Source organism: Jaculus jaculus, chromosome 1 (genome assembly GCF_020740685.1).
Source record: "Jaculus jaculus isolate mJacJac1 chromosome 1, mJacJac1.mat.Y.cur, whole genome shotgun sequence".
In the NCBI taxonomy this organism is placed as follows: Eukaryota; Metazoa; Chordata; class Mammalia; order Rodentia; family Dipodidae; genus Jaculus; species Jaculus jaculus.
The window spans coordinates 131,791,991-131,806,735 of NC_059102.1; the positions used below are offsets into that span (position 1 = coordinate 131,791,991).

The 14,745-nt window shown below is 45.6% G+C and overlaps 1 protein-coding gene across 1 annotated transcript in view; it reads right to left on the reverse strand.

The window, feature by feature from the left end:
* Morn5 (MORN repeat containing 5) overlaps positions 1-14,745 on the reverse strand; it is a 42,896-nt gene that overhangs the window by 21,250 nt on the left and 6,901 nt on the right. The window contains exons 2-4 of the mRNA XM_004662694.2: positions 11,816-11,963; positions 8,735-8,846; positions 3,115-3,246 (exon numbers count right to left, since the gene is read on the reverse strand). Coding sequence (XP_004662751.1) covers positions 3,115-3,246; positions 8,735-8,846; positions 11,816-11,963 — 392 coding nt within the window. The remainder of the gene's footprint in view (positions 1-3,114; positions 3,247-8,734; positions 8,847-11,815; positions 11,964-14,745) is intronic.

A 14,745-nucleotide genomic window follows, 5' to 3' on the forward strand; every position in this document is an offset into this window, starting at 1 on the left:
GATACACAAAATGGCACATGCATTTGGAGTTTGTTAGCAGAGGCTGGAGGCCCTGGTATGCCTATTTTCTCTCTCTCCATCTCTCTCTGTTTGCAAATAATGAGTAAATAAATATCACACTTGGGAAATGAAGCAAATGCATCTCTTTGGTAGAGGTTCATAACATACATTCATTTCTTTATTTATCAGGCTCATATATCCTTATTTTTCCTTTGTAGCCCTGGGGATTGAACCCAAAGCCTCATGCATGATAAGCAAGGGCTCTAACACTGAGCAAGCTATACTTTGCTTGTGCTTCATCATCTCAATGAGCATCTACCATGTGCTAGGCTTGTGCTTGGTGCTGAAGCATGCCAGGATTTAATCAGAACTTTTATTTCTTTTTCTATAGCTTTGAACTTTACTGGTTCATGGGTCTGAGTGCTCAAGGAGAATTGGTTCTGTCAGGTGATGTCATGAGGGTTCCAGTGAGTTGTCCCTTTCAGTCTCTGAAATCATAGCACAGAAAGGGAAGATTGCATAGGCTGCAGACTGTGGGGCAAAGGGGTCTTTGCTCTGTGGCAGAGCCAAGGGGCCACTGTGTAGAAACCAGAACCCAGGAGTTCCCCATGGCACTCCTTAGTAGCATTTTGGTTTGAACATTTTGGCAAGGCTGGCCAGGATTCAGACCCTGACAGTCATAAGAAAATGGTGACACTAGTGAGCATTTTATTACAGCTGACATAATTACCACAAAGGACGATGCAAAGCACCTCAGCACACTTGAGTCCCCCAGAGGCCCTTTTGTAAACAGAACTGTTTAGCACTGGTTAATGTGACTCTCCTTAGCTCACTTGATCCCCAAGCAGAATCCACAGAAAAAAGGGAAGTCACCAGGGAAATGTGAGCTCCAGTCCTTGGATTTGTTTCTCCCAGAGCACTAGCTTCAAATTCCAGCCTCAGGATGAGCTCTCTTGGCTCTCATGCCAGCCCCCACAGACAGCTTTCTGGTGTCAGCACTGATGGAGTAAAGTCCCTGTGAGAAGAGGATACTCTATACCACCAGTCTAGCTGCTTGATGTATTCTTTCTAACTACAGAGTGAGGTTTCTTCATAGGAACCATCAGTCCCTTAAAAATGTGTGCTTGTGTGGATGCATGTGTATGCATTTCTCTGAGAATATTCATAACTGTTATTACCCTATTAGGACTGGCATACCACTGAATATAAGAAAACATTCATATTGTTATTTTTGCATTGGTCTTCTGTGAGTTAAGTCACTGTGCATCAGTTCTTGTCTGATCAGCCTCGGGTCACTCATTAAACTAGAGTACTGAGCCAGACGTGGTGGCACACACCTTTAATCACAGCACTCTGGAGCCTGAGGTAGGAGGATTGCTATGAGTTCAAGGCCAGCCTGGAGCTACAATGAGTTCCAGGTTAGCCTGGGTTAGAGTGAGATACTACCTGGAAAAAGACAAAACAAAACACCCTGAAGTTCTGGATCCTCCAGATGGCTGAGGGGTGGAATCAACCAGCCTTCCTGGACCACATGGAATTGCTCCCCTTTGGTCCTTGTCTATGCTTTTCCTCTGGCTGGGAAGCCCCCTCTCTGTGTCCATAGCCAATTCCTAGGTCACAGCGGAGAGCCCATGCCCCTTCTTTAGACCTTCCATGACACAGTGGTTTTGGGTTGGGTGCTACTTATCCACCATAATCATGGTCTGTCCTCAATCTCACACTCTCATCTCTACCCAGGGCCATGTTTTCCATTAATGGGTCCTATTACATGATGTAACCAGCTGAGATCTTCTTCCCGCCTGTCAGAGCAGCTCTGGGCAGAAGAGTCTGTGTCTAGCTTAGCTTTGCTCTGTTGTATGTCAGCACCAAGAATAACATTAGAAGACAGAAGGGGTCTACTAATGCTAGTTGAAGGAATGCATGCAAAAAGAAGCACTTAGGGCTGGAGAGGTGGCTTAGCAATTAAGGCATTTGCTTGTAAAGCCAAATGAGCCAGTTTAGATTCCCCAGAACCCACAAAAGCCAGATGGACAAGGGGATGCATGCATCTGGGGTTCATATGCAGTGGCTAGAGGCCCTGGTGTGCCCTTTCTTTCTTTCTTCCTTCCTTCCTTCCTTCCTTCCTTCCTTCCTTCCTTCCTTCCTTCCTTCCTCCCTCCCTCCCTCCCTCCCTCCCTCCCTCCCTCCCTCTCTCTCTCTCTCTCTCTCTCTCTCTCTATCTATCTCAAATAAATAAATAGCCAGGCATGGTGGTACATGCCTTTAATCCCAGCTTTCAGAAAGCAGAGGTGGGAGAATTGCTATGAGTTTGAGGCCACCCTGAGACTACATAGTGAATTCCAGGTCAGCATGGACTAAATCGATAAACAAATAAAAAGTCAGGCATGGTGGCACATCCCTTTAATCTCAGCACTTGGGAGGCAGAAGTAGGAGGATCATCATGAGTTCAAGGCTACTCTGAGACTGCAGAGTGAATTCCAGGTCAGCCTGCGCCAGAGTGAGACCCTACCTTGAAAAAAAAACAAGAACAAACAAACAAAAAAAGAAGCACTTTGGGGCTGAAGAGCTGGCTCAGTGGATAAAGTCCTTGAGTCCTTGCTGCTCAATTGTAAATACCTGAGTTTGAATCCCCAGAACCCCAGTGTCCATGTAAAGCTGAGCATTGTAGCACAAGTGTCCATAATGCCAGGACACCTATAGCATAAAGGGAGGTGGAGACAGGGGAATCTCCTAGAAGCTCGTGGACCTGGCAAATGCAGTGGTGAACAAGAGACCTGCTTCAAAACAAGGTGAGAGGAGAGGACCGACACTCTGTTTGATCGCCACACACAACACCATGGCATGTATCACCCACACTCATGCACATGAACATTCACACATATATATCATGTGTATATCAAAAAGAAAAAAAAAATCTTTTCAGTGCTGTGCTTATGAGCTTTCACAGACCATGGTCCTTGTCCTTACTCTATGATAGTCATAAGAAGTTTATACAGTGAGCCCGCTTTTGTCTCTTAACAGCAAAAGCTTCTTTCTCATCAGATGCACACATGTGTGCACAGATACATTCAACTGTCCATGAAAGCATATCCTCTGGTGTTGGCATACACCTACCTGCATTCCTCAGAAAGCGGCCCTTGTAGTCCTTGATGATCCTTGTCATGGGGTTGTAAAAGCCATCTCCACAGTCATAACAGCCTGGGGGAACTTTTCTAGGTGGGTCCATATTGGTCAGTTGAGCAAAATCTTGAGAAGGAACAATTAACAATTAGATTACCACCAAGGCCACATCCCAGTGCTCACGTGAGCCTGATGCTCATGGGACTGGACCAAGCAATAGAAAGCAGATCAGGAGCAAAATCAGCAGATACAGAGTCCAGGGGAGCTTTGTGAAAATGAGACTGTGGACTGGGTCTAGGGAGCAAGATCACTCTCTGTCTTGTTTCCTGACCCCATTCTTCTCCACTTATTGGCCAACTATGACAGAGGATGTCATAGGATGGCCAAAGTGTGGGCAAAAACCACAGGTGTATAGCTACAGATGACTGGGCTTCTGCATGAGAATGAAAATACTTAGTAGCAGAGGCCAGTAAGTTAAAAAGGAGACATAAAGGTAAGAGAAAGGAAGGGAGGAGGGTGCTTAATAGGTTGATATTGTATATATGTAAGTACAATGATTGTGATGGGGAGGTAATATGATGGAGAATGGAATTTCAAAGGGGAAAGTGAGGGGGGGGGAATTAACATGGGATTTTTTTATAATCATGGAAAATGCTAATAAAAATTAAAAAAAAAAACCCACAGGTGTAAACTCGAGCCTCACTTAGGAAACCATGTGGAACCAAACATAGATTTGGAAAGCACTAGAAAAGAAATGAGTTGGCCAAGCATGGTGATGCATGCCTTTAATCCCAGCACTTGGGAGGCAGAAGTAGGAGGATTGCTATGAGTTTGAGGACATCCTCAAACTACCTAGTGAATTCCAAGTCAGCATGGGCTATAGTGAGACCCTACCTCAAAGAGAAAACCAAAGTAGCCAGATGAGGTGGTGCATGTATTAAAAAATGTATATTATTCTTATTTGTTTATTTGAGAGAGAGAGAGAGAGAGAGAATAGGTGTACCAGGGCTTCCAGCCACTGCAAAGAAACTCCAGATGCATGCACCACTTTGTGCATCTGGCCTACATGAATCCTGGGGAATTGAACCAACCTTCTTTGGCTTTGCACACAAGCAAACTGCTAAGCAATCTCTGCAGTCCAGTGCACGCCTTTAATCCCAGCACTTGGGAGACAGAAGTAGGAGGATCACTGTGAGTTCAAGGCCAGCCGGAGACTACATAGTGAGTTCCAAGACAGTGTGGGCTAGCGTGAGACCCTACCTCAAAACAATAACAACAACAGCAGCAATGAAAAAAACCAAACAGGGCTGGAGAGGTGGTTTAGCAGTTAAGTGCTTGCCTGCGAAGCCTAAGGGCCTGGGTTCGAGGCTCAATTTCCCAGGACCCACGTTAGCTAGATGCACAAGGGGGCGCATGCATCTGGAGTTCATTTGCAGTGGCTGGTGGCCCTGGCGTGCCCATTCTCTCTCTCTCTGCCTCTTTCTCTCTGTCTGTCACTCTCAAATAAATAAATAAACAAAAAATTTAAAAAACCCAAACAAACAAAGAAATGAGTCAGGTCAGGTGGACAAAGGTTGGGGAATACAAAACCTTGACTCTCACCAAAATTGCCACACTGGTGTCATTCATTGAGTGTTTACCCTGTGCTAGGCTGCTGCACCTCCTATCTCAAGTAACCGTCAGAGGAGTTACATTAGAAAACTGATGCTGAAAGGCTCCGTAACCAGCCCAGTGCTAGGAAGTAGCCTGGCTCTGGGACCTGGGTACCAAGTATCAATACCAGGAGAAAAGAGAGGTTGAGTGCAGCCCTAAGTCAAGGACACTGGAGGAGGGAAAGAGGAGTCCATAGACCTTTTAGGTAATACACCATGGGTGTGGGTATACCATGGCCAGAATAAAGAGATGCTGGAATTCTTAGGTTTTTCTAACTATGGATCCTGTGTTCCATTTTCTCTGAGTGGAGAGCTGAACGTCCACGAAGCACATAGGTACATAGCACCATGCTGTGTCCACAGCTCAGTGCCTGACACCAACTAGGACCTCTACTAATGTTGACTAATGATATAACTGACCCTGGCCTTAACAGAACCACATGCATACTAGCCAATTAATACTGTATGCCTTTTCCAAGCTAACAGGTTTACAGCCATTTTGTCATGGAAGCTTCAGGCCAGTGCCCATCTTGGAGATGATTAGAGAAGTCAAGAATGGAGCTGGGTGTGGTGGTGTACACCTTTAATCCCAGCACTTGGGAGGTAGAGATAGGAGGATCACTATGAGTTCAAAGCCACCCTGAGACTACATAGTGAATTCCAGGTCAGCCTGAGCTAGAGTGAAACCCGACCTCAAAAAAACAAAATAAACAAACAACAACAACAAAAAGAATGGCCTTAGCCATCACTTTGTCCAGCAAGCAGGACAACAGAGCTGCCTTAGAATGTCTGCTCCCTGAGGCAATGTGCAGCCCATGTGGGAAGGAAGTGGCCTCTCAGAAGGAAGACTCTGCTGCTTGTGGCTGGAGGAGAAGGGGAAGCCAGGGAGGTGCAGGAGAGGTCACCACAGGGCCTCTGAGCTTGGTGGAGGCTTCATGGAGGAGATGAGCTGCAGACAAGAGCTGAGGGCTCCTTTGTCCATGACAAATCTCAGTCCTGTCATAACTAATTCAGGAGAAGTGATCTGCAAGGTTCTCGTGTTAAAGCTCTAGGTCCCTGGGACCAGCCAGAGTCTCTCATGGAGTAGATGCTCAGGAAATACTTATTGAAATCACTGTCTTCACCTCTTCAGAGCCCCCTTACTTCTCTGCCATAGAAAGCAGTATGATTAGCTCTATATAAGTCCTCTTTGCTGAGCCTCTCCTCTCTGTTGGGCAGCATGCTAGGCCCCGGAAGACAGCTTCCATGGGGCTCACACATGAGGATGACTCTTGATCCAAGCTCTGGAGGTCACACCTAGCCCAGGAATTCAAGGAAGGAGGCCTGGAAAAAAGGACATGAAAGTGTGACCTGAGGATGGGAAAGAATTACTAGGGTGCTGTGGGAGGCTTCAAGCATTCCAGACAGACAAATGGCAGGAAAATGTGTGGTATCTGAGGAACAGAGGAGGGAAGAAAAACCAAGGAGGTGAGTAGCCTGGATGAGGCTTGGGACAGTGACAGAAGCCAGAGAAAGCGGAGGTTTGAGAACTGAGTGCCTTTCCTCAAGGATAGCAGTCAGCACCCATTCAGGGGAGGTATGTGACAATGCACAGGTTGTCAACCAGTAGTGTTTTTCAAAATATTTATTTATTTGAGAGAGAGGGGGAGAGAGAGAGAGAAAGAGAGAATGTGTGCACCAGGGCCTCAGGCCATTGCAAACAAATCCCAGATGCATGCACCACCTTGTGCACATGGCTTATGTGGGTACTGAGGAATTGAACCTGGGTCCTCAGGCTTCACAGGCAAGTGCCTTAACTACTAAGCCATCTCTCCAGCCCCATCAGTCACATTTTTAGAAGACAAAAGTGGCCACAGAATGGAGACTGGCCCAGAGGGATGGAGCGAGGATCCTGGAAAGGTCAGCTAACTCCGAGGAGAGACAAAGGAGGTCCAGAAGAAGGCAGAGGCCATGAAGATGAGAGTACTGGCCAGCTGGTATGGGGAGGTACTCAAGTAACATGTGTTGAGTAAACAAATGGAAGAATGTAGTTAAGAGATAGAATGTGCTGGGCCAGGGATGGGCTATACATGAAACAAGGGAAAGAGAAGGACATGCTTGCCTACGATGGCATGACATTTACCAAGACAGCCAGCACTGTGGAGAGTAGGTTGGTAAGGACAACTATGAATTCCATGCAGACACGCTGAAGGACATACCATACAGGTCTTGGGGAAGGTAGATGCTGAAATCTCTGGCTCTGATTTCTTTCTTTTTTAAAAAAAAAAATTATTATTTGAGAGAAAGAAAGTTGCAGAGAGAAGAGAGAGACAGAGGGAGAGAATGGGCACACCAGGGCCTCTAGCTGCTGCAAATGAACTCCAGACACTTACACCATCTTGTAAATCTGGCTTCCATGGGTCCTGGGGAATCAAACCTGGGTCCTTTGGCTTTGCAGGCAAGAGCCCTAACTGTAAGCCATCCCTCCAGCCCTCTGATTTTTTTTTTTTTTTGAGGTAGGGTCTCATTGTAGCTCAGGCTGACCTGGAATTCACTATACAGTCTCAGGGTGGCCTCGAACTCACAGTGATCCTTTTACCTCTGTCTCCCAAGTGCTGGGATTAAAGGCATATGCCACCACACTCTGCTTCAGCCCTCTGATTTCAATCTTGAAACTAAATCAATTTACTTGGGGAAAAGTACATGGTAACAGAAGAGGGCTCAGGCCAGAGAACCTAGGGAACCCTGGCATTAATAATGTGGGGGGGATGATGGCAAGAAGAGGAAATGGGTAGAGTTAGGAAAGGAAAAGTAAGGAGACAGCTCTCCTGGTTACCTAACTGAACCAAGATCACAAGTCCAGGAAGTGAAGGGGCTTAAGTCTGAGTTCAGGTATGGCCTGTGTGCTTTCTGGAAGTTTCTGTCCTAATTATAACCTTTATCCAGGCTCCTTCAGACCTTCCAGCTCCATACTCTGTCAACTACCTGCATTGTCTCTAATCACTTAGGTTGGGATTATTTTCAGTTTATAAAGTCATTTTGCCACTTGCCATGGTCTCTGCTGTACCCAGACCTAGACTTTCTTTGAAGTTTACCTGACTAGGCTTGAGTTTTAGAAACATAGTGTCTCTTAAGCAGCCACTCCCTGAAGCCAGGATGCTGGCCCCAGTGTAGCCTTCTGGGATATACCACAGCATTTGCGGGGATATACATAATAAAAGGAGCTCAGAGAGGAGAGCACTGGATGCCAGGTGAGCTCTGCCACTGAAAAACATGACTGAACTCCCCACTCAACATTTTTCTCTGGGATATGGAGTAGGGAAGGCTGCCTGGGCAAAGCCCTCTGGACAGTCCTGGAGACAAAGGAGACAGGGCTGGCCCACAGAGCACGAGTGCCACCTAATCTCTGTCTGCATCTAGTGCATATTTTGGCATGTGCCTTGCTCCTGCCATGCATAGAAGGCACTGTTCTAAGCAACTGACATAAATTATTTTATTTTATTTTTTTATTTTGTTTTTCGAGGTCTAGCTCTAGCCCCAGGCTGACCTGGAATTCACTATGTAGTCTCAGGGTGGTTTCGAACTCACAGCGATCCTCCTACCTTTGCCTCCCGAGTGCTGGGATTAAAGGTGTGTGCCACCACTCTCAGGATGAATTATTTTATTGATGATGAACTTGTAAAATACGTTTAAAAATTGAGTCATTTCTCTAGCCCCTTGACAATGAACGTGTAAGGTAGATGATACTATTGTCCTCTCTTTGTAGGGGAGAAGCTGAGGCACAGGTGGTGATGTCCTTTGTGCTCGGTGCCCTGGGTAGTGCAGTGCAGCTGAGATGTGAGCACTGGCCTTTCTGGTTCTTTGGGGCTCTGCTCAATTCCCTCTGCTCCTTTGAGTGAGCTCGGAGGGGCCTCAGAGCTATTGCAGTCTGCCCTTAGTTTCCCTCTCGGTGTGGGTCTGAAGGAAAGGACGTGCCCATTTACCTGAAATTCTCAGGCCGTGGCAGATTTCGGTAAAAAACCTCCGGTCATAGCTGTCACAGTAATGCCAGTGCTTATCTTGGTACTGGAGCCCGTCGGCAAAGGTATAGTTGCCCTGGAAGACAAGGAGCACATGTGCACCTGAAGCCGAGACCTTCTGGCCAAGCTTAGTGTGAGGGGAGGGGTGGCTTCTCGATGCCACGGCAAAAGTGATGACCATCACAGCGATCGCGGCTGTGAGAGTTCTAGGGATGGCTGTAAGGCAGCGAGCTCTGTGCCTGCCCTCACAGTATGCTAACTGTATACATTTGGCCATGTGGCCTCCTTTCTTGACTCTCCATTTCCTTATTTGTAAAATTATAATAATGATGGTATCTATCTAATAAGGGTGACCAGGAATTCAGTGAGATGATACATTTAAAACCTTTGCTAGAGAGCTGTAGATATGGCTTAGCAGTTAAGGCACTTGCCTGCAAAGCCAAAGGACCCAGGTTCGATTCCCTAGGGCCCATGTAAGCCAGATGTACAAGGGGGCACATGCATCTGGAGTTTGCCACGGCTGGAGGCCTTGGCATGCCCATTCTCTTCTCTTTCTCTATCTCCACCTGCCTATTTCTATATCTCTCTCAAATAAAAATAAATAAATACAATATAAAAATATTTAAAACCTTTGCTATAGTGCCTAACTGAGATGGCTAATTCTGTGTATCAACTTGACTGGGCAAAAGGGTGCTCTGAAAGCTGGTAAACCTTATTTATGACTGTTTATATGATGGGATTTCCAGGAGAAATGTGCAGTAATAGGAATGGAGTCAGTGGACTGAATAAAGATCACCTCATCCATGCAGATGGGCATTGCCAGTCCTTTGAGGGCCTGAATGGAACCCAGGAAGAAGAAGGACCTCTCCATTCTCAGCCTAATCTGGGATACTCATTTCCTCCTGCCATTGGGCATCGGTGTTCTTGTTCTCTGTCTGCATTGTACATGGTTGCCTTTTTAGGTTCTCAACCTTTCAACGGACAAGCACTGGTTTTCTTTCCTTGCAAGAGCACAGACTGTGGTATAACTTGCATAATCAATCTCAGGAGCCAATGCCTAGTAACACCCCTTTCTACACATCAGCCTCTGGAGAACTCTAACATGGAGGCACTTACACTGTCACTATGCTTTTACTATTATCCCAGCTCAAGAGGTTGGGGACATCAACCACATGTCCACACATGTGCGTTATGCTCTTGCTGCTTTAGCATAAAGGTAGGCTTCAGGATGTAGGGACTGCATTGGTCTAGGTGTTAGGAAATGTAGATGAAAATTCCCACATTATCAGTTCACTGCGTGAACTTGGGGAAGTCACACCCTCTCCTAGGTCCTAAATTCTCCACACTATAAAAAAGAAGCATTTCTTGGGCTGGAGAGATGGCTTTGTGGTTAAGGAGCTTGCCTGCAAAGCCTAAGGACCCATATTTGACCCTCCAGGTCCCATGAAAGCCAGACGCAAGGTGATGCAAGTGCACAAAGTCACACATGTGTATGAGGTTTGTACACATCTGGAGTTTGATTACAGTGGCTAGAGGCTCTGGCGCACCAATTCTCTCTCTTTCTCTTGCTCCCACTCTCACTGTCTCTCATAAAAAAAAAAAAAGGCCAGTCTGTTGGGCTTGCCTCAAAAATAAATAAAATAAAATAAAATAAAATAAAATAAAGAATTTCAAACCGTTTTTTTAGGTTATGAGTTAGAACCCACATGCTCTTGGTGCAACTGATGAGAAAAATATATATCCTGGAGGAAAACACAGTCCCGTATACAGGGACTTTTGTGTATAAATCAACAAGTTTCACTGAGCCCAGAATTCTACTCACAGCCTATGGGTTGGATGGTTTATAATGATAGTAGCAGAGGTAGTGGTAGTAAGCACTAACACTTATAGAAAGCCTATTGTGTGGCAAAAATCAGCCAACAACTTGGGTATTTTGTTTTATTTACCCTCACAGCCACCCTCGGTGCTGCCTCTAGCCACTGTAATAGGTGAAATAAGTCCCTCAAAGATGTCTGCATCTATTGGAACTTGTGAACATATGACCTTGCATGGCAAAAGGGACTTCTCTGGGCTCACCCGATGTGATCACAAGGGTATTTATAAGAGGGAGCTAGCCCTGGCTGAAACTAAGAAAAATTGGCGAAACAAGCAAGGGTGCTATTTTCCTGATGAACTAGATACCAGCACACGGGGGAAGGAGACCAACACAGAGAAAAATCAACTCCTACCAAATTAGAGACCAGAGCCCCAGAGGCCCCCAACACCTCAGCACTGAAGCAGACCAAAAATGAACCCAACATGGCTCAGGGAAATTTTGCGGAAGAGGGGGCGGAAAGAATGTCAGAGCCACATGTTGGGCTATAATATGCAGAGACATTTATCTTACCCATAACTGTGGGCTAACTCCACAGTGCATGACCCATATACCTCAACAAGGAGGGGCCATGGGGAGGGGGTAGGTCACGGATGAGCCTAATAATGGTACCAAACTGACTGTATTTGCTGAATACAAAACTAATTAATTAAAAAAAAAAAAGAGGGAGGTAGGAAGGCTGGCTAAAGGACAAGATGACGGAAGCAGAGGGAGGAAAGACAACAACACAGCGCTGGAAGCAAAAGGTTGGAGCAATGCGCTAGCCAAAGAACGCAGGCAGCTTCTGAAAGCTGGGAGAAGGTGGGAAAACACTCTCCCTAGAAATCTCCCTTAGACTTCTGATCCCTGGAACTATAAGATGAAAACAAAAAAAGTGCTCATTTAAGATAACACATTAGCAGTAAATTGTTGCAGATAACCATTGTCTCCAGTTTAACAGCAAGGAGACCTACACTCATGGCAAAGATCACACAGTAAATAGCGTATCAGGATTCAAACCCACAGCCTCGACTGATCCAGAGAGAGGAGATTCTCCAGTTCTGGGACATCAAAGGCTGGAAAAGGAGGGATCGGAAAGAGGCAGGTAGAAGACAGAGAGGACAAGGGCTTTGGCCACGGGGCTTTTCCTGCCCTGCCTGAAGACCACCCCCATCCCAGCCCCAGCTGATCACCTGAATCACTAATCCTTTCTCCCAGATGGCGTCAAATCGGCTTCCGCAGGGGAAGTACAGGGTTCCTTCGCCGTGAAACATGCCATCCTTCATCTCTCCAACATATCTTGTTTCAGTAGGGAAGATGTATTCAGCACTGCCCTCCATCCTGTAAGTACATGGGGAAGTCACTGAGCTCCACGTGGCAGTCTAGCGGGAGAGAAAGCCTTATCCTCAGTACTACAGACATTATCTTCCCACCATAATTCTGTCCAAAACCAGTTTTGTTTCCTCTTTGTTTTGTCTTCCTCAAAAAGGTTGCTTAAGGACTGGAGAGATGGCTTGGTGGCTAAGGCACTTGCTGGCAAAGCCCAAGGACCCAGGTTTGATTCTCTAGTGCTCGTATAAAGCCAGATGTACAAGGTGGCCACATATAAGGGGCATTATATAATATAGACTTTTTGTTAGTCTGGCTTCTTTTTTTGCATGTGTATGGTGTGATGCATGTTTGTGTGTGAGTGCATATGTGTATGCAGGAGTGCATGCACATGTATGGGGTGTATGTGAGACCTGAGGTTGACAGTGAGTGTCTTCCTCAATCATTCTTCACCTTTATTTTATTTAATTTTTTTTGTGAGCATTGTATTAGTTTTACTGCTATCATGATCAAATATCTGACAGAAACAAATTTGAGGGGAAATTTATTTCAAGTAGCTTATGGTTTTAGAGGGTTCCGTCCATGGTTGCTTCCCTCCCAAATGTGTGGGCAGAATGTCATGGTGGCAGGACTGTGTGGAGAACAGAAAGGACCCAGGCTCTAGGCATAATCTTCAAAGGCACATCTCCAGTGACCTGCTTCTTCGAGCTCAGTCCCACTGCCAAAAGTTTCTAGCTCTTCTTATCAGCTGTGAACCAAGCATTCGACACATGAGCCTGTGGGAGACATTTATTTATACCCTGTAGTAGTTTGAAGATATGGCCCTATAGACTCAGGTGTTTTATTAAAATTGAATTTGCAGCTTCAGCCCCTAGGAGGCAGATACCTGCTACACTGGAGCAGACCTGAATTTGAGTCCAAAGGTATATAGAGAGAAGTTTGAGCTCTAGGGGTCCTGCTTGCTGCTTGTTTTTTTCGCTGGCTATTTGGTTGTTTTTCTCTGCTTGGATGTATGGAAGTAGCCTCTTCCTCCATTGATCAAACTTCGCCCTGGATCTGTAAGCTTGAAATAAACCCCCTCCTCCCATCAACTGTGTCTGGCTTGGTTGTTCATCCCAGCAATGTGGAGCAGTCTACAACATACCCTAACAACACATATGTGCTTTGTCCCAGGAGCAATGCTTTATGGGATAGGTGTTGAGGTCTCATGGACTGGGATGAGCTGAAACTCTTCCTGAGGTTCTTGTAAATAAGGTGTTGGGAGCTCACTAAATGTTCTTTTTGGTCCACAGTGCTGGAGAGCTGGCTGGACTACAATGGGGAGCTGGAGCCCCCAGAGCCACTGGCCAGGCTTCCACAGCTCAAGCATTGCATCAAGCAGCTGCTGACAGACCTGGGCAAAGTGCAGCAGATTGTCCTCTGCTGCTCATCATGAAGTTGGGCACCCAAGACTAATTGGGCCACAATCTTGGGACACCTGCAGGAGGAGCTTTGCACATTTAAATAAACCTAGCATGCCGAATGCACGTGACACCGACCAACTTCAGGGATTTGGCCAGGAGTGGGATGGACACTGGACATAAAGACCATTTTGGCTGGTGGAGGGCAGGGCACTGTGATCTGGAAGCCTACCAAGGAGGTAGCAGAGTCTTGGAATTCCCTTCTTTTGTGCACATCGTTGAATGAAGCAAGTCTTTGCACAATCTTCACTTGAAATCGTGCCGCTGGGTATGGGGAATTAAACCAGGGTCCTTAGGTTCTGCATGCAAGTGCCTTAACCGCTGAACCATCTCTCCAGCCCGAGCTGGATCTCACCACAATGTATTGTTCTCACCTCTGCAGCAAAGCACCCAGGCGTCCGGAAGTTTACTTTTATTTTTTTATTTTTTTTTGAGGTAGGGTCTTGCTCTAGCCCAGGCTGACCTGGAATTCACTATGTAGTCTCAGGCTGGCCTTGAATTCATGGTGATCCTCCTACCTCTGCCTCTTGAGTTCTAGGATTAAAGGCATGTGCCACCACACCTGACTTCACCTTATTTTTTGAGACAGGGTCTCTCACTGGATCTTGAACTCAACCATTTGGCTAGACTAGCTAGCCCCAGGGATCCTCCTGTCTCTGTCTTTTCTGAGGATAAGAGGAATGTGTCACTGAACCTGGCATGTTACTTGGAGGCTGAGGAACTAAACTCAGGTCCTTATGCTTGGGCAGCAAACACTTTACTGACTGTGCCATTATAATTCCTTTGAAATCCACTCATAAAATAGCCCACTCCTTTTAATTTTGCTGTGTACTATTCCACTAAATGGATATACCATGATTTGTTTATTCATTTGTATGTTGATTGACATTTAGATTGCTTCTAGTTTTCAGTTATTACAAATAAAGCATCTATAAGTATTCACATACATGTCTTTGTATGGATATATACTTTAATCTATGGATTTAATATGTAAGATTACAATGACTGTTTAACTGTTTAAGAAACTGCCAAACTTTTCCAAAGAAGTTGTAATATTTTATAGTTTTTCCAGCAGTGGATAGTCTGGATGAATCAAATGTTAAATATCAAGCTCTTAATGGATAGACAAGCTAATTTGTTCACTTACATTCTAAAAAGAAATGACCTACTGTAAGCCAAAAAAGGGGTAAAATCTCTATTAGTTACCAGCCATGTGTAAATAAAATCCATTTATGCTCCTGTACCATTGCTTGGAACACTCCTGCTGGGTATGCATTATTTTCCCATTTTTTAGATTAGAAATTGAGGCATATAACCTGTCTCAGTAGGAAGCC